Source organism: Salvelinus namaycush, chromosome 18, assembly GCF_016432855.1.
Source record: "Salvelinus namaycush isolate Seneca chromosome 18, SaNama_1.0, whole genome shotgun sequence".
Taxonomy (NCBI): domain Eukaryota; kingdom Metazoa; phylum Chordata; class Actinopteri; order Salmoniformes; family Salmonidae; genus Salvelinus; species Salvelinus namaycush.
The window spans coordinates 16747536-16767548 of record NC_052324.1 but is presented as its reverse complement, the minus strand read 5'-3'; the positions used below and the strand labels follow the sequence as shown (position 1 = coordinate 16767548).

At 43.6% G+C, this 20013-nt stretch overlaps 1 protein-coding gene across 1 annotated transcript in view; it reads left to right on the top strand.

The window, feature by feature from the left end:
- Positions 1–19477, top strand: part of LOC120063163 (eIF-2-alpha kinase activator GCN1-like) — a 34394-nt gene extending 14917 nt beyond the window's left edge. Inside the window, exons 41-57 of the mRNA XM_039013361.1 lie at positions 66–208; positions 1038–1155; positions 1273–1488; positions 7756–7920; positions 8100–8261; positions 8426–8518; positions 8673–8816; positions 9005–9274; positions 10864–10977; positions 11100–11330; positions 11566–11759; positions 11907–12021; positions 12461–12557; positions 12757–12905; positions 13074–13184; positions 18404–18625; positions 18757–19477. Of these exons, the coding sequence (XP_038869289.1) occupies positions 66–208; positions 1038–1155; positions 1273–1488; positions 7756–7920; positions 8100–8261; positions 8426–8518; positions 8673–8816; positions 9005–9274; positions 10864–10977; positions 11100–11330; positions 11566–11759; positions 11907–12021; positions 12461–12557; positions 12757–12905; positions 13074–13184; positions 18404–18625; positions 18757–18882 (2670 nt within the window). The 3' untranslated portion in view covers positions 18883–19477. The remainder of the gene's footprint in view (positions 1–65; positions 209–1037; positions 1156–1272; positions 1489–7755; positions 7921–8099; positions 8262–8425; positions 8519–8672; positions 8817–9004; positions 9275–10863; positions 10978–11099; positions 11331–11565; positions 11760–11906; positions 12022–12460; positions 12558–12756; positions 12906–13073; positions 13185–18403; positions 18626–18756) is intronic.
- The last annotated feature ends 536 nt before the right edge of the window (positions 19478–20013 follow it).

Here is a 20013-nt window from a genome sequence, read left to right as displayed (position 1 = left end):
CCCTCCAATCCCTCTCTCTGGTTGTGAATACCTCTCACCAGTCTCCCCCTCTCTTCTGTTTTCAGGCTCTTGCTGATGAGAATGAATATGTGAGAGACACGGCCCTGCGTGCCGGCCAGCGCATCATCAGCATGTACGCTGAGACGGCCATCGCCCTGCTGCTGCCTGAACTGGAACAGGGCCTGTTTGACGACCTTTGGAGGATTAGGTCAGACATCTACTCAAACATAATTTATGTGATATTATAAGGTGTCCAGTGGGTGAAAACGTGCTTTGGTGATGACATTTCGCTTCTTTGTGTTATACATTGCGTTTTACCAAGACAAATATGATTTTTCATGTTCTGAATCTTTCAGTGGTGTCTTTCTGTAACGTATCGACAATAAGCACCAAGCTCCGTTGACAGTGGTGCAGGTTTCTCGGCTAAACTTTAGGATTTTATATTTTGTGGTCGTCGTCTTCCAAGTTGTTTCCGCAGATGCAAATGAAAAATTAGCATGACACCAGCTGTTTTAAATGTAAAAGGCTTAAATATGCTGAGTCTTCCATTGACATTTCAGAGATACGCTTGTTTTTGTGAGACGTCTGTGAAAAAGGACAAACTTTGCATTAATATGAACAGCGTATACTAAAATATGAAAATACTATTTCTCAAATCCGTCTGTTGTTTTATGTCCTCCGGATTTGAGAAGAAGGATGACAAGTTCAATGGTAAGCCTGTCCGGGAGCTTTAATTCTCGCACAGCATCCAGCCTATCTGACGCCATGCTATTTTCCTGATTTTATGACCCAACAAAAATATCTGGCTTCCATTGATTTAGTCGCCCAAATATTGGGCCAAAACTCCAATATATTTTGAACAGGTTATGATAGAGACATGAGGTTTGGACCAATGGTTTTCTTAGAGGATTATCTACACTTTTGGTCAAAATGTGAATTTTTTATTGGATATTATATGCAACATAATATAGTATACTAAATACTTTTCTTGGAAATGTAAGTCTTAACTGAGCCTCCATGTTGTTTCTGGACCACAGATTCAGCTCTGTGCAGCTGCTGGGAGACCTACTGTTCCACATTTCAGGAGTCACAGGCAAGATGACCACTGAGACTGCTTCAGAGGACGATAACTTTGGCACAGCGCAGTCCAACAAGGTATTCTGACATGATTTTCCTGTATAGATTGTTGGTTCTACAATGGTTGATATGAGAAGTAAATAATATTGAATGTATGTAGTGTTGGTGCTGAGCCCTCTTTCTCCTCTCCCCCAGGCTATCATCGGAGCGCTGGGTGGAGAGCGGCGTAACCGGGTCCTGTCTGGCCTCTATATGGGCCGTTCAGACACCCAGCTGGTGGTGCGACAGGCTTCCCTACACGTGTGGAAGATTGTGGTGTCCAACACGCCCCGCACCCTCCGGGAGATCCTGCCCACCCTCTTCACTCTGTTGCTGGGCTTCCTGGCTTCCGACTGCCCCGACAAGAGAACGGTAACTCTACTGCTAGGATGTATGGAGCTGTTTCCTTATTGCTCTCACAACTATTGAATGAGAGAGAATGGCACTGCAATGGATAGCAGCCATTTTACGGGCTTCTGACCAATCCTGCTATTTTCTGTGTTTTTTTATTTTTGGTGCTGGAAGTACCTGTGCCACGCTCAATACGTAGAGGTCCGATGACGCGGTTACTAGGCTACAGGGCTGTTTCTCTAGCACAGACTGGAATATGTTCCGGGATTCATCCAATAACATTGAGGAGTTTACCACAGGGCTGTCCCCGACCCCCAAAAACATCTTGGTGGACCGAAAGTCGCCTGTTCTTTCAACCAATTGTTCGACATTTTAAAACGTGTATTTTTCCATATATAAACACACCCTCTGTGTTTTAATAAAATCAACTATATATGCATTGAGCTTGTCTGATGCTTTAAGTGCATTGTTTGATGAAATAAGACACAAATTACTTACAAGGGAGCCAGAGATCATGATAACCAGAAGAAGAAAAAACGTAACCTGTCCCGACCATCCTCCTCCCACTCCTACTGGCTTTTGCAGATTCTGCCATTACTTTCTGGAAGTTGCCGGTAATAGACTACATGAGTCGGCGGCAAGCTTTCTCATTTGGAATGCCAATTTATCTTACCATTTCTACCGATGGGGCTCCCGAGTGGCGCAGCTTTCTAAGACACTGCATCTCAGTGCAAGAGGCGTCACTACAGTTCTTGGTCCGAATCCAGGCTGTATCACATCCGGCCGTGATTGCGAGTCCCATAGGGCGGCGCACAATTGGCCCAGCGTCGTCCGGGTTTGGCTGAGGTAGGCCGTTATTATAAATAAGAATTTGTTCTTAACTGACTTGCCTAGTTAAATTAAAATAAATCTGCGTGCCAGTTATGGTTTACATATGCATTTTTTTCGTTGAACAGTTTTCTTTCTCTAATAACGTCTTTGTATCTCAAAATCATTGTCATGTGGTTAATCTAAATTTAATCTAAAAGAAAATTATATAAACCTAAAAAGTAACTTCTATTGCCAACTATGTAAAAATAGCCTATTAATCCAACAAATTAAAAAATATCCTGATTTAAAAATGAATATCCTATAAATCACATTGGCTGCGCATGGCCTGTCTGCTACAAACTTGAAACATTGTATCAACAGGTCTGACCTGAAGCTTGCTGCACTAGCAAACTTGCAACATGGTGCCAGTGAGCTTGGTACAGACTAGAGGTCGCCCGATTATGATTTTTCAACACCGATAACGATTATTGGAAGACCAAAAAAAGCCGATGCCGATTTTTTACTTAAAAAAAATAAAATGTATTTGTAATAATGACAATTACAACAATACTGAATGAACACTTATTTTAACTTAATATAATACATCAATAAAATCTATTTAGCCTCAAATAAATAATGAAACATGTTCAATTTGGTTTAAATAATGCAAAAACAAAGTTGGAGAAGAAAGTAAAAGTGCAATATGTGCTATGTAAGAAAGCTAACGTTTCAGTTCCTTGCTCAGAACATGAGAGCATATGAAAGCTAGTGGTTCCTTTTAACATGAGTCTTCAATATTCCCAGGTAAGAAGTTTTAGGTTGTAGTTATTATAGGACTATTTCTCTCTCTACGATTTATATTTCATATACCTTTGACTATTGGATGTTCTTATAGGCACTTTAGTATTGCCAGTGTAACAGTATAGCTTCCATCCCTCTCCTCGCCGCTACCTGGGCTCGAACCAGGAACACATCGACAACAGCCACCCTCGAAGCAGCGTTACCCATGCAGAGCAAGAGGAACAACTACTCCAAGTCTCAGAGCAAGTGACGTTTGAAACGCTATTAGCGCGCACCCCGCTAACTAGCTAGCCATTTCACATCTGTTACACCAGCCTAATCTCGGGAGTTGATAGGCTTGAATTCATAAACAGCAGAGCTGCTGGCAAAACGCACGAACGTGCTGTTTGAATGAATGCTTACGAGCCTGCTGGTGCCCACCATCACTGTCAGACTGCTCTATCAAATCATAGACTTAATTATAACATAACACACAGAAATACGAGCCTTAGGTCATTAATATGGTCGAATGCCGGAAACTATCATCTTGAAAACAAAACATTTATTCTTTCAGTGAAATACGGAACCGTTCCGTATTTTATCTAACGGGTGGCATCCATAAGTCTAAATATTCCTGTTACATTGCACAACCTTCAATGTTATGTCATAATTACGTAAAATTCTTGCAAATTAGTTGGCAATGAGCAATGCGACCCAAACTATTGCATATACACTGACTCTGCGTGCAATGAACGCAAGAGAAGTGACACAATTTCACCTGGTTAATATTGCTTGCTAACCTGGATTTATTTTAGCTAAATATGCAGGTTTAAAAATATATACTTCTGTCTATTGATTTTAAGAAAGGCATTGATGTTTATGGTTAGGTACACGTTGGAGCAACGACAGTCCTTTTTCGCGAATGCGCACTGCATCGATTATATGCAACGCAGGACACGCTAGATAAACTAGTAATATCATCAACCATGTGTAGTTATAACTAGTGATTATGATTGATTGATTGGTTGTTTTTTACAAGATAAGTTTAATGCTAGCTAGCAACTTACCTTGGCTTCTTACTGCATTCGTGTAACAGGCGGGCTCCTCGTGAGGCAGGTGGTTAGAGCGTTGGACTAGTTAACCGTAAGGTTGCAAGATTGAATCCCTGAGCTGACAAGGTGAAAATCTGTCTTTCTGCCCCTGAACAAGGCAGTTAACCCATCGTTCCTAGGCCGTCATTGAAAATAAGAATGTGTTCTTAACTGACTTGCCTAGTTAAATAAAGGTGTAAAAAAAAAAAAAATCGGCGTCCAAGATTACCGATTTCCGATTGTTATGAAAACTTGAAATCGGCCCTAATTAATCGGTCGACCTCTAGTACAGACACAGCTGTAGGCCATTGCGCAAGGGATAACAAGTAATCAGGTAGACCTATTTTTATGACGTTTTCGCTGGATCAGAGTATGATTGTATTTTTGTACTTTTACCCACTTTTCTCCCCAATTTCGTGATATCCAATTGGTAGTGTCTTGTCCTATTGCTGCAACTCCCGTACGGACTCAGGAGAGGCGAAGGTCGAGAGCCATGCATCCTCCGAAACACATGACCATACCAAGCCGCACTGCTTAACCCGGAAGCCAGCTGCACCAATGTGTCAGAGGAAACGCCGTACAACTGGCAACCGAAATCAGCTTACATGCCCGGCCCGCCACAAGGAGTTGCTAGAGCGCGATGGGACAAGAGCATCCCGGCCGGCCAAAACCTCTAACCCGACGACGCTGGGCCAATTGTGTGTCGCCTCATGGGTCTCCCGGTCACGGCGGGCTGTGACACAGCCTGGGATCGAACCCGGGTCTGTAGTGACGCCTCAAGGCGATGCAGTGCCTTTGGCCACTGCGCCACTCGGAAGGCTCAGAGCATGACATTTGTCTCTTAAACACTGAGTTGTTATCGAAAGGGACAGAGCTGACAATAATTTTCAATACATTGAAATATTGTCATGGATGTAAAAACGGGACTGTTTGCTTGCTGTTTGAGAAGCTCCACTGCTCCTTAGTGGTGCTGCGTGAAGCCAATCAGAAAACCTATCAGATCCCCAAATAGGCACATTTTATATGGATATATTTGTGCGCAGGCCAGGAATCCTATAGGCCTACTTCTATGCGTAATCACATGCGCGTCCTTACTCAACATTGACAGGAGCACTCCAAACAAAACATTGACTAAATTGTCAACTCGTAAATGGAATGAAATAAACCAAAACTTGTTTCTCACAAGTGTAGCCTAGGTTGAGCACTCTGCAAACAACGTGTCCACTCTGACAATGAGAACGGTAAGACTGTAATAATAATATATTGAATGCATTAACAGATATTACCGTAACCAAACAAACATTGTAGATTTGAAATGATAGCATTTAAGGGTAAATGTACTACTGGTGATATATGTAATGGGGAATTGATATACACTAACAATCAAACCCAAACAATTCACACAATGAAGTTATGAAACAATGCATGTGCACAAATTGGTGGGAGAGAGCGTGTTCTGGAGAGACGTGCATTGTGCTGCCACACTCCCCTTCTTGGACTGTGCCATCCCCACAGCCTCCGCAGTGGATTAGTTCACTGAGATGGGCACGAATAAGACAGGTGTCTTATGTGCCACAAAAAATATATATATTTTGCTACTGTTCGACTAAAAAATATCTGGGTTGAACAACATCCCATCGACCAAACAATCGACCGGTCAACTAATTAGGGTCTGCCCTACTCGCAAGGCTGCTGACCCAGACTCCATCATCAAGTTCGTTTACAACACAACAGTAGTAGGCCGGATGACCAACAACAACGAGATCAGCCTACAGGGATGAGGTAGGCACTGTGACGGCATGGTGCCAGGTAAACAACCTCTCTCTCTCAACATTAGCAAACAAACATGCTGATTATGGACTTCAAGAGTAACGAGGCTGGACACACCCCCATCCTCATCAACCGGGCCGCTGTGGAGACGGTCAATAACGTCAAATTCCTCAGCGTACACATCTGAGAAGCTGAAATGGTCGAACCACACGGACACCGTGGCGAAGGCACAACAGCGACTCTTGAACCTCAGGATGCTGAAGAAATGTGGCCTGTCCCCGAGGGCTCTCGGTGTTCTACACGAGCACCATCGAGAGCATACTGTTGGGTTGCATCACAGCCTGGTACGGCAACTCCACCGCAGCGGACCACAAGGCGCATCAGAGGGTGATACGCTTAGCCGAACACACCATTGTCAGACAGAAAGGCCAGAAGATCATCAGGAACCCCAGCCACCCAAGCCATACCCTGTTCTCCCTGCTTCAATCACTCAGACGCGGGCAGTACAGGAGCATCATGGCAAAAACTGGAAGACTGGCCAATAGTTTCTACCCTCACCATCAGGCTGCTGAATAGCCACCACTAGTTAGCTACCTGCTCCCCCCTGCTACTCCTCCCTATGGACATTCCCCCTTACACACCCTCAACGGTCACATACCTTACATGCTGCTCCCACTATGGACATTTTCCCCCCACCACCCAACTGTCTTTTACTCTGCCACCACCCCAACAACATTCATCACTGTTGCCTTGTAGTGTGGTACAAGGACAACCTCTCCCTCAATGTCAGCAAGACAAAGGAGCTGATCAGGGACTAAAGGAAACGGAAGGGCCGAGCACACCATTCAGATCGACGGGGCTGTAGTGGAGCGGTTCGAGAGCTTCAAATTCCTCTGTGTCCATATCACTAAGGATCTATCATGGTTCGCACACACCAACACAGTCGATAAAAGAGCACGACAACGCCTCTTCCCTCTCAGGAGGGTGAAAAGATTTGGCATGGGCGCTCATCTTCAAATTCTACAGCTGCGCCATTGAGAGCATCTTGACTGGCTGCATCACCGCTTGGTATGGCAACTGCTTGGCATCCAACCGCAAGGCACTACAGAGGTTAGTGCGTTCGGCCCAGTGCATCTCTGGTACGGAGCTCCCTGCCATCCAGGAGCTTTATACCAGGCGGTGTCAGAGGAAGACCCTAAGAATTATCAGACTCGCACCACCCAGGTCATAGACCGTGCTCTCTGCTACCACTTGGGAAGCGGCCCCAATGCACCAAGTCTGGAACCAACAGGACCCTGAACAGTTTCTAACCCCAAGCCATAAGATTGCTAAATAGTTAGTGCAAAATGGGTCAATGGTTAACTATTTAACTAACTTTTTTGACTCATAACATATGCTCCTGCTACAGGTTATTATCTCACTTTATTCCTAGTTATATGTACATATTTACCTCGTACCGCTTCACATCCACTCTGTACTGGTACCTCATGTATAAAGCCAAGTTATCGTTACTCATTGTGTATTTATTACGTGTTTCACTTTTCTATTATTTCTCTATTTTCTTTCTCTGCATTGTAGGGAAGGGCCCGTAAGTAAGCATTTCACTGTTAGTCTACACCTGTTGTTTATGAAGCATGTGATGAATACAATTCGATTTGATCCCCTTTGTCTATCTATCTTTTGTCATGTACATTAGTCACACTAAGACAATTCAGTATTCTGTTATTACTGGATTATAGTATTATACACTTTTGTCTGAATTTGAGTGTTTGGATTCTGTGTTCTCTCCTGCTTCTGATCCCTGGGTTACTGAATGTGGCTTCTCTGTGTGTTCTAGATTGCTGCAAGGACACTTGGAGACCTGGTCCGTAAGCTGGGAGAGAAGATCCTCCCAGAGATCATTCCTATCCTGGAGGAGGGTCTGCGCTCAGATAAGAGTGATGAGAGGCAGGGCGTGTGCATCGGTCTGAGTGAGATCATGAAGTCCACCAGCAGGGACGCGGTCAGTACCTCAACACATACCTGGTCACTTTTTTATTTATTAATTATTTAACCTGGAAGTCCCTTGAGATGAGTATACAGTTTGAGGAAACCTTTTTAAACGCCTTATACATAGCAGGGTTGTGTTGTGACCTGATCCCATGGTAGAGAAGCAAGGTCACAATGCGTATATGTTTCCAGGTGCTGATATTCTCTGAGTCCCTGGTCCCCACGGTGAGGAAGGCTCTGTGTGACCCCCTGGAGGAGGTACGAGAGGCTGCAGCCAAAACCTTTGAGCAGCTCCACGCCACCATCGGTCACCAGGCCCTGGACGACATCCTGCCTGCCCTGCTCAAACAGTTGGTGAGACACACACTCGCATACAAACACACATGAATCCACTTTACCGCTAACATTCCTCTGTATCCACGCATTTTGTTCAGTAATACTCACTCCCATGTCCCTCTGGAGAGGACAGAGGACCCACCATGGAACAGAAAATAGAGTGATAATGTTTCTGTGTGCAGGATGATGAGGAGACTGCAGAGTTTGCTCTGGACGGTCTGAAACAGGTGATGGCAGTGAAGAGTCGCTCTGTGCTGCCCTACCTGGTGCCGAAGGTGAGCTGTCCAAACATTATACACTACTGACAATGGTTCATCTCAATAATAATTGTATTTGATTATATACCACTTTTCCTGATGCTTAAATGTTTTTAAAGTCTTTTATAGTTTGTGTAGTTCTGCGTATGAATGCTCTCCTCTCCCCTGTCAGCTCACTGCTCCTCCAGTGAACACGCGTGTGCTGGCCTTCCTATCTGCTGTGGCTGGAGACGCTCTGACGCGCCACCTGGGGGTCATCCTGCCCGCCCTCTACTCCTCTCTGAAAGACAAACTGGGAACAGAGGAGGGACAGCAGGTAACAACAGCATTGATGATTACAAGATGGTTATAAAGGAGTTCCAAGTGCAGGGGCACTACTTCAACTGGCGGGGGTCTTAACAGTCATCGTCTTGGGATAATATAGTGGTTCTTAGTGGGCGGTTGTGGTCCGTAGATGATAGGTTTGTCCCCAGGTTTATATTACCCGCCGCGCCTCTCTTTCAGGAGCTGGCCAGCTGCCAGGCAGTGATCCTGTCTGTGGAAGATGAGGTGGGTCAGCGTATCATCATCGAGGACTTGCTAGAGGCCACCAGGTCACCGGATGCCGGTCTCAGACAGGCCGCCGCCACCATCCTCAACGGATACTTCTCCCGCACCCGCCTGGATTACAGTGCCCACACACGCAACCTACTGTCAGGCCTCATCCGCCTGCTCAACGACTCCAACCCTGAGGTCCTGGTGCAGAGCTGGGACGCCATCAACTCCATCACCAAGGTTAGCAGTTGGCACCAAGAGCATTACAGGAACTGGGAATGGGTTTTTTCTGGGTTTACTGAAGTCATACAGTCGTGTTGTGGATCGTTATGCAGCATTGATTTCATAGATAACCAGAGTACCTAGTGGCCATTGGTTAACTAACATAGTACAGTGGCAAGAAAAAGTATGTGAACCCTTTAGAATGACCTGGATTTCTGCATAAATTGGTCATACAATTTGATCTGATCTTCATCTAAGTCACAACGATAAACAAACACAGTCTGCTTAATCTAATAACACAAACAATTATACGTTTTCATCTCTTTATTGAACATACCGTGCAACCATTCACAGTGCAGGGTGGGGAAAGTATGTGAACCCTTGGATTTAATAACAGGTTGATCCTCCTTTGGCAGCAATAACCTCAACCAAATGTTTTCTGTCGGGTTGAGGTCAGGACTCTGACTGGGCCATTCCAGAAAGCATATTTTCTTCTGTTGAAGCCATTCTGTTGTTGATTTATTTCTGTGTTTTGGGTCGTTGTCCTGTTGCGTCACCCAACTTCTGTTGCGCTTCAATTGGCGGACAGATAGCCTAACATTCTCCTACAAAATGTCTTTGTAACTTGGGAATTAATTTTTCTGTGGATGATAGCAAGCTGTCCAGGCCCTGAGGCAGCAAAGCAGCCCCAAACCATGATGCTCCCTCCACCATACTGTACAGTTGGGATGAGGTTTTGATGTTGGTGTGCTGTGCCTTTTTTTTCTCCACACATAGTGTTGTGTGTTTCTTCCAAACAACACAACTTTATGTTTCATGTATACACAGAATACTTTGCCAGTAGTGCTGTGGAACATCCAGGTGCTCTTTTGCGAACTTCAGACGTGCAGCAATGTTTTTTTTGGACAGCAATGGGTTCTTCCGGGGTGTCTTCCCATGAACACCATTCTTGTTTAGTGTTTTACGTATTGTAGATTTCTGTAAGTCTTTAGCTGACACTCTAGGACTCTTCTTAACCTCATTGAGCATTCTGCTCTGTATTCTTGCAGTCATCTTTGCACGACGGCCACTCCTAGGGAGAGTAGCAACAGTGCTGAACTTTCTCCATTTATAGACAATTTGTCTTACCGTGGACTGATGAACATCAAGGCTTTTAGAGATACTTTTGTAACCCTTTCCAGCTTTATGCAAGTCAACAATTCTGAGATCTCTTTTGTTCGAGGCATGGTTCACATCAGGCAATGCTTCTTGTGAAATGCAAACTCAAATTTTATGAGTTTTTTATAGGGCAGGGCATTTCTAACCAACATTTCCAATCTCGTCTCATTGATTGGACTCTAGGTTAGCTGACTCCTGACTCCAATTAGCTTTTGGAGAAGTCATTATCCTAGGGGGTTCACATACTTTTTCCAACCTACACTGTATAAATTATGTATTCAATATAGACATAACATTTGTGTTATTAGTTTAAGCACACTGTCCATTGTTGTGACTTTTTTTCAAATTTATGCAGAAATCCAGGTAATTCCAAAGGGTTCACATACTTTTTCTTGCCACTGTATGTATCGATGTGTGAGGTAATGTTAAACTGTAGCTTGTTTTTGTAGAAACTGGACGCTGGCAGCCAGCTGGCTCTGATTGACGACCTGCACAGAGACATCCGGTCAGTGGCAGTAGACGTCAAGGGTCAGCACCTGCCTGGGTTCTGTCTTCCAAAAAAGGTAGGCCTCTCTCTCCTCTAGACATGTACAGTCACATCCTCAAGCTGACTAGTTTTGATGTATCTTTCGGCTCTCTCCTCTCCTCTAATTCTCTCTTCTCCTCCTCTTTCCCTCTTCCCCAGGGTGTGACCTGCATCCTGCCAGTGTTGAGGGAAGGAGTGTTGACAGGCAGTCCTGAGCAGAAAGAGGAGGCGGCCAAAGCGCTGGGAGGAGTCATCAAGCTGACCTCCTCTGAGGCTCTCCGACCGTCTGTGGTCAACATCACTGGACCGCTCATCCGTATTCTGGGAGACCGCTTTGCCTGGAGTGTGAAGACCTCTCTGCTAGAGACACTCACCCTGCTGCTGGCCAAGGTCAGTGTCTGCTGCTGATTCTGAGGTTAAAGGTTTCGTTCGGTAAGCACAAAATGGGAGACAGGAAAAACATTTTGAAATGTGGTTAATACATGAAATAATCCAAAAATAAGATTTTTTTTAACGTTTTCCTATTTTGTGCCTACTAAACACAATCCTGTTGTTTCCTCCCTGCTGGAAGAATGGTTGGTATCTTGCTCTGGTCCTGACCCTGTTGCTCTGCCCCTGTCTCCAGGTAGGCATAGCCCTGAAGCCCTTCCTGCCCCAGCTCCAGACCACCTTCCTGAAGGCTCTGCAGGACTCCAGCCGGGCGGTCAGGCTGAAGGCTGCTGAGGCCCTGGGCCAGCTGGTCTCCATCCACAGCAAGGTGGACCCCCTATTTACAGAGCAGCTCTCTGCCATCCACAATGCTGAGGACTCAGGAGTCAGGTATGCAAAACCAGGGAATTCTGGGTAACTGAGAAACACAATGTGAAGAGTAGTGATCAGTTCCATATAGGATTCCTCTAATTTAGGATTTTTGGGGGATTGATTAGATTCAATCAATCAGCCTAGTGTTTTGCTCCCTTTTTTCAGGGAGACCATGCTACAAGCCTTACGATTCGTCATCCAGGGAGCAGGGTCAAAGGTTGAACCAGCCATCAGGAAAAACATCACCACCACCTTGCTGAGTATGCTGGGTCATGATGAGGTATGTCTAGAAGCAGATACACTGACTAAAGCATGTATGAATGCAACAGATGTTTTTAAGGCAGTTTTTAAGGCAGTCTCTCAATGGTAATTGCTGGAATTGATTATACAACTATTTCAGTTTAATCTTGCTAGCTAAATATATTGTAGACCTGCAATACTGAACCTGGCATAAGCATTTCGCTACACCCGCAATAACATCTGCTAAACACGTGTATGTGACCAATAAGATTTGATTTGATAAGGACATATTCAGCTCCATGTTTCAATGAAAGGATCTTTCAGAGTGCAATGTTTCGTTTTACCTCTGATCAAACTAGACTTCCGTCAGTCAAGGCAGGATGTGGCTTAATGAAAGGGGTTTTAGGCCTCCTTATCAGCCAGTGTGTATGAAAGCCTTATATAGAATCATTTAGTTCAAACTTTGTGTGTGTGTGTAGGATGCTACACGCATGTCCTCAGCAGGTTGTTTAGGAGAGCTGTGTGCCTTCCTGTCTGAAGAGGATCTGAGGAGTGTGTTGCTTCAGCATGTCCTGGGTAAGAATTTACACTGTCACACCATACTCTTCGCCAACGCACAACCCTTTATATAGCACAAACATTCACACTTATGATAAAAGGTATTCACACATTGAATTAACACTTTATAATTTCTAACACTTATCTATCAAGACTATAATGTGGTAAGGAAAGACTTTTGTTTAATCTATGAAAATGTTTCCCGTTCTTCACCTAGCTGACATATCAGGCGTGGACTGGATGGTGCGTCATGGTCGCAGTATGACTCTTGCCATCGCAGTCAAGTCTGCCCCTGAGCAGCTGTGTGTGGAGGAGTACAGTTCAACCGTGACTGAGGCCATCCTGGCCAGTGCCACCGCAGACAGGGTAGGAACTTCATACATCTGGTCAGATCTAAGTGGATACCGCTCCCTTTAGTTTACTCATTCTGTTCACCCAGACCGTGGAAGGATTGGCTCGTCAAGCACTTTCCCTTGCCAAACCATACATCTTTCTCCTCTCTGACTGAACACTGCGCACTGTTGTCTCCCCCAGATCCCCGTAGCTACCAGTGGGATCAGAGCCATGGGCTACCTGATGAGACATCATCTCAGAACCGAGGAAGGAGGTGGCTCATCACAGCGCATCATCACACAGTTTGTCAAGGTGAGGCAGGGGGGTACTTTCTTAGGAGTAATCTGTTACTTCACTTTTTCCCCCCCATTTACAAAATGAATGTTTCTCAAATCAAGCACTGAAGTGGGTATATTGTTAAGTGTGCCTTGAATTCTAAATATAATCACAGTGTCACCAGCAAAGCACCATCACCTCCATGCTTCACGGTGGGAACCATACATGCGGAGATCATTTGTTCACCTACTCTGCGTCTCACAAAGACACAGTGTTTGGAACGAAAAATCTCAAATTTGGACTCATCAAACCAAAGGACAGATTTCCACCGTTCTGATGTCCAATACTTGTTTGTTGGCACAACCAAGTCTCTTCTTCTTATTGGTGTCCTTTAGTAGTGGTTTCTTTGCAGCAATTTGACCATGAAGGCCTGATTCACGCAGTCTCCTCAATTATGTTGAGATGTGTCTGTTACTTGAACTCTGAAGCATTTTATTTGGGATGCAATTTCTGTGGCTGGTAACTCTAATCAACTTCTCCAGAAGAGGTAACTCTGGGTCTTCCTTTCCTGTGATGGTCCTTCATTATAGTGCTTGATGGTTTTTGCGACTGCACTTGAAGAAACGTTCAATGTTCTTGACATTTTCCGGATTGACTGACCAAATAATGATGGACTGTCGTTTCCCTGCTTATTTGAGCTGTTCTTTCCATAATATGGACTTGGTCTTTTACCAAATAGGGCCATCTTCTGTATACCACCCCTACCTTGTCACAACACAACTGATTGATTGGCTCAAACGCATTAAAAAGGAAAGAAATTCCACAAATTAACTTTTAACAAGGCACACCTGTTAATTGAAATGCATTCCATGTGACTACCTCATGAAGCTGGTTGAGAGAATGCCTAGAGTGCGCAAAGCTGGCAAGGCAAAGGGTAGCTACTTTGATGAATCTCAAATATAAAATATATTTTGATTTAACACTTTTTTGGTTACTACATGATTCCATGTGTTATTTCATAGTTTTGATGTCTTCACTATTATAGTACAAATGAAGAAAAACCCTGGAATGAGTAGGTGTGTCCAAACTTTGGACTGGTGCTGTACATAAGACATTTTTTAAATATTTTTTATCAAACACACTTGGTTACACACCTGTCCTTCACTAAGAAAGGTGCACAAATAGAAATAAGCTGAACTATTTACAAATGGTGTTCGTTTTACATGCTTATGCATGTCATTTTTATTTGATTTATTTCACCTTTATTTAACCAGGTAGGCCAGTTGAGAACACGTTCTCATTTACAACTGCGACCTGGCCAAGATAAAGCAAAGCAGTGTGACAAAAACAACACAGAGTTACACATGGGATAAACAGACGTGCAATCAATAACACAATAGAAAAATCTATATACATTGTGTGCAAATGTAGTAAGATTAGGGAGGTAAGGCAATAAATAAGTTGTGATAGTCTTTGAAGCAGTCCCCCTCTGCCAGGAAACAAAAAGCAAACTGGCCTTTCGTATAGAAGATCTGGCATTTAACTCTTTTTTCCGCCTGAGTATTTTGTGCAATTCTTGCAGTTCATCCTTTTGTCTTTTGGTATGTGTGTTGGATAGTGGCGCTCACCTTGAGTGGGGTGTCTTGTGATGGTTGCTTTGGGCCCCCAATTCAGCCATTTCCAACACACCAGCTGCTCTCAGAAGGCCAACTAGGAGAGAGGGGTTTGACCTTTTGCTTTGGCCATCTACTTGTGGAGAGTGAAAGCATTTACTGTAGCAATGTCCATAAAGTGGTAAAAAAAATAAGTATTATACCACTTCCTGGTCTTGTAGAGGACCTGGTAGTATCCTATCAGAGCATCAGATAGGTTGACACCCCCCCCCCCCTATGCTGGCATTGTAGTTCTTCACAGGAATGGGGACATTCTTCCCTTTTCACCCTCCTTGAGACATGGTCGTTATTGAATGCCTTATGCTGTGTGGTGAGCATGGTTACTTCCCTAGTGTCCTTCCATTTCACAAAAAGCAGCTTGTTAGTCCTGATCCAACCTATGGTCCCCACTCCGCTGTCTTTGTCATGTCGTTTACCTTGGTCTTGGGGAAACCGATTCTGTTAGGACGAATGGTGCCACAAGCCCCTATTTTGTTTTTCAAGAGGTCTATGAAAAGTGGATGTAGAACCATCAGACGGGTGATTGACATAGCAGGGGGGGGTGGGGGGCACTTGCTGGGGAAGGGTTGCTCTCAAACGTCATCAAAATCCTCTGCATCCTCCACTCTGAAGTACAGTTGACTAAATTTACAAAATTACATTACTGTAAAGTAAAAACACCAGTGACTCACATAGGTGTAATGCACACCCACAATGCAAACAGTAACACTTAAGAGAGAAAGGCAGAGGTGTCAACCACAAATGAACCATGGGCATGAGAGTGCAGTGGCTTCAAGTTACAAGATGGCACTTAGAACAGCAAACAGTGAACTAATATGAAACAGACAATAACTAATTTGGAATTATATAACATTGAAATGACTTATGTAGGCCTATGTAAACTAAATCCAAAGCACAAAACTTATAAAAAATGAAATGCATATAGTAAATTAGCTATATAAAGTAGAGGTCGACCGACTAATCAGCATTTCAAGTTTTCATAACAATCGGTAATCAGCATTTTTGGACGCCGATTACATTGCACTCCACGAGGAGACTGCATGGCAGGCTGACCACCTGTTATGTGAGTGCAGCAAGGAGCCACGGTAAGTTGCTAGCTAGCATTAAACTTATCTTATAAAAAACAATCACTAGTTAACTACACATGGTTGATGATATTACTAGTTTAACTAGCTTGTCCTGCGTTGCAAATAATCGATGCGGTGTCTGTTAATTTATCGAATCACATTCGACTTCGCCAAACGGGTGATGATTTAACAAGCGCATTCGCGAAAAAAGCACTGTCGTTGCACCAATGTACATAAACATCAATGCCTTTCTTAAAAATCAATACACAAGTATATTTTTTAAACCTGCATATTTAGTTAAAAGAAATTCATGTTAGCAGGCAATATTAACTAGGGACATTGTGTCACTTCTCTTGCGTTCTGTGCAAGCAGAGTCAGGGTATATGCAGCAGTTTGACCCTCCTGGCTCGTTGCAAACTGTGTGAAGACCATTTCTTCCTAACAAAGACCGTAATTAATTTGCCAGAACACACTTTCCTGTGTTTGCCAGCAGCTCTTCGCAATGCTTGAAGCACAGCGCTGTTTATGACTTTAAGCCTATCAACTCCCGATATTAGGCTGGCAATACTATAGTGCCTAGAAGAACATCCAATAGTCAAAGGTATATGAAGTACAAATGGTATAGAGAGAAAGTCCTATAATTCCTATAACTACAACCTAAAACTTCTTAGCTGGGAATATTGAAGACTCATGTTAAAAGGAACCACCAGCTTTCATATGTTCTCATGTTCTGAGCAAGGAACATATTAAACATTAGCTTTTTACATGGCACATATTGCACTTTTACTTTCTTCTCCAACTGAGTTTTTGCACTATTTAAACCAAATTGAACATGTTTCATTATTTATTTGAGACTAAATTGATTTTTATTTATGTATTATATTAAGTTAAAATAAGTGTTAATTCAGTATTGTTGTAATTGTCATAATTACAAATATATATATTGTAACGACCCTGGGTTTATAAGCGCGGAAATCGACTCTGCCGCACGAGCGTGCTTTTGTGGCACAGTCGATAGCGCGCCGGACCTCGGGCTAGAAGGTCAAGGGTTTGAGACCTGCTCCCTGCCTGTTTCATTACATTGGTGTCAGAAGTGATCGGGCCTTGCATCCACGACAGTGCGTGTGCTTGGCCGGTGAGCGCGTTCCTGGAAAACATAGTCGCAAGCTAGCGCGAGGACGCGCTCTTTGAAAGGAGGGAGTAGTGTAACGACCCTGGGTTTATAAGCGCGGAAATCGACTCTGCCGCACGAGCATGCTTTTGCGGCACAGTCGATAGTGCGCCGGGCCTCGGGCTAGAAGGTCGAGGGTTCGAGACCTGCTCCCTGCCTGTTTCATTACAATATATATAAAAATCGGCCGATTTTTAATCGGTATCGGCGTTGAAAAATCATAATCAGTCGACCTCTAATACAAAATAATTTAAGTAATTTAATTACAGATCTAAAAGTGATCCAATACTTCTAGAAAGCTATCTTTGTCGGCCGGGTCCAAATCCTCGTCCAAATCGCTCCCCTGATCTGAGTCCGACCAGTATTTTATTCAAAGCTTCTATGTCAGTATACTTATTCATAGCTGCTGCCTTTTTAGCTTCCTGTTTGATATTCTTAGTTTTTACATCTCCCCCCTGAAGCCATATTTTATGCTAAAGGGATGATATTAAAGCGATTTTTAATCTGTTTACAATGTAATTTGCTCGGTAGCAATAGTTCGCATTACGCATAAAAGGTTCTAGGCCTTGCTTGGTCCCACACAGGTTAACTGCATATCACTGGAAAGCTTATCTCATCAGCTACAAGACTGTCAAGGTGCCATAGTAGCCAATCCCCTGTGTAATGGATGCCTACGGGCTAAGCAGGCGACCTCATATTTTTGAAGTGCAAAGATAGTCACTCAGTGGACGTTCGATGTAGACATTAAGTCATACATAATCAGATAAAATTGACAATAGATTTGTTCCTACCAACCTACAGATTCATTTCATACCCCCCCTCAACGTTTGGTGAAAATGTTGTGTAAAATATACATTTTGACTCTGGGCTGGTGGTCAATAATGGTAGGTCACAGGCAGACAAATAAGACATCCTCATGATCTGTGGAGTCCCGGCTTTCGGTGGGTATCGACGTATTCCGTGTTTATTTAGTTTATGCTTCACGACGCTAACCGGAATGTAGGTAGCAGCCATCTTGAAATGAGGTCATCGGCTCGGCCTGCCCTTATACATTCGTATGCCCATATATGGTAGTAAGTCACAACAAATATTAAGGCACAGATCAATAGCCAAGATTATCAGCTTTCTGCAGACACCCTGCTTTTGCAGATAGGGGCTACCGTTCTCATACCAGACTGAATAGAATAAAATGCAATTTAATAGGGTCCCCAAATATGGGGACTTTACATTTAAGAGGTTTAAGCACTGTGGCTGCATGGGTATGGACATATGTAAGAAATAAGAACACTGTGACAGTGCTCCTCTGATTTGTCAGTAACCTCTCCCCTGTCATTTCCCCTACAGTGTCTCCAGAACCAGTCCAGTGACATCAGGCTGGTGTCGGAGCGGGTGCTGTGGTGGGTGTTTAAAGACGAGGCCACGCCCTCCCTGGAGCCCGCACTCATCAAGCCGCTGGTGAAGAGCCTGCTGGACAACACCAAGGACAAGAACACCAGCGTCAGAGCCCAGAGCGAACACACCATCGTCAGCCTGCTCCGACTGCGTCAGGGAGAGCAGACCATGCAAGTCAGTGACAAACACACTTGCACAAATAAACAGTCTCAATACTCATTATAAAGAAGATAATACTTGGCCTGATGGATTTGAGTTGTGCGTGCATTCACAATACAATCTGTGATGATATGTTTGTCTTTCAGAGCGTCAGTGCCATCCTTGACTCCGCTAGTAATGAGCTGCTGTCTGACTGTCACCGCCGCTCCCTGAAGAAGATCTCCAGCCTTCCAGACTCTAACGAAGAGATTGACGACACCATCCTCACGTGATGGACAGGATTTAACCCAGTTTTAAAAAATCCATACTGTTGCTCTTGTACTCAGAAAAGACCTCAACGGCAATCAAGAGAACTTAGCTGTTATGTCTAACAAATACATACATCTATGGAGAGAACCCTCACACATGCATACATCCCGAATAACTCCATGTTATCCATGGACCAAGGATGAGTATGAACACTCGCTTTCCTTCATATTCCCACTCTTTGGACAATTTAATTTCTTGTTTAAGTGGCTCTATAAACATTTATAACATTGGCTCTCTCTCACAAAGTGTAGGTACAACTCCTGTTAGCTCACTGCATAAAGAAAGTAATTTGTGCCAATAACCTTTTGACATTTAAATGTGTATTAAATGTCCCTCTTATTTTATTGAATTTATTTAGCGCATCACTGACACCAGTAACAAAGCAGCAATTAAATTTATACCCCTGCTTTTCCGCTGTTTTATCCCTCTTTGGTTTTGTGTGTGTGAGTTGTGTGGGGAAAGCAACCTGTTATCTTTAGGATAAAGTTGATATTCTTATCAATATTACAGTTGTAAAAAGAAATCAAATAAAACTTGATTTGATAATGGTTGACAATCTGAATTAACTTGATTCTTTTTGGCACCCTGTCACTGAACTTGGCTTTTTACCTTGATACACAAACTACACAAAATTTCAGTCAGTCCAGGGCCGGTTTCCTAAAAGCATTTTAAGGCTAAGTTAATCATTAGAATATTGTTTTAAAGATAAACTTAACCATAAGATGCTTTTGGGAAATCGGGCCCTGAGCAGGGGTGTCAAACTCCTTCCAGGGAGAGTCTTGTGTCTGCTGGTTTTTCCTTTCAATTAAGACCTAGACAACCAGGTGAGGGGAGTTCCTTACAGATTAGTGACCTTCAATCATCAATCAAGCATAAGGGAGGAGCGAAAACCTGCAGACACCCAGCCCACCATGGAATGAGTTTGACATGTGGTGTAGAGTTATAGAATGGAAAAGTGCCAACTTGAAGTCAACAGCACCTTGAATCTATGAAACCGGGCCCTGGTCAAGGGTGTACGGTTATTCACCGAGGTAAAAACAGTTTCAGGTTGGATATTCACACTTTCAAACTTCAATACTTTTCAAACCACTTGA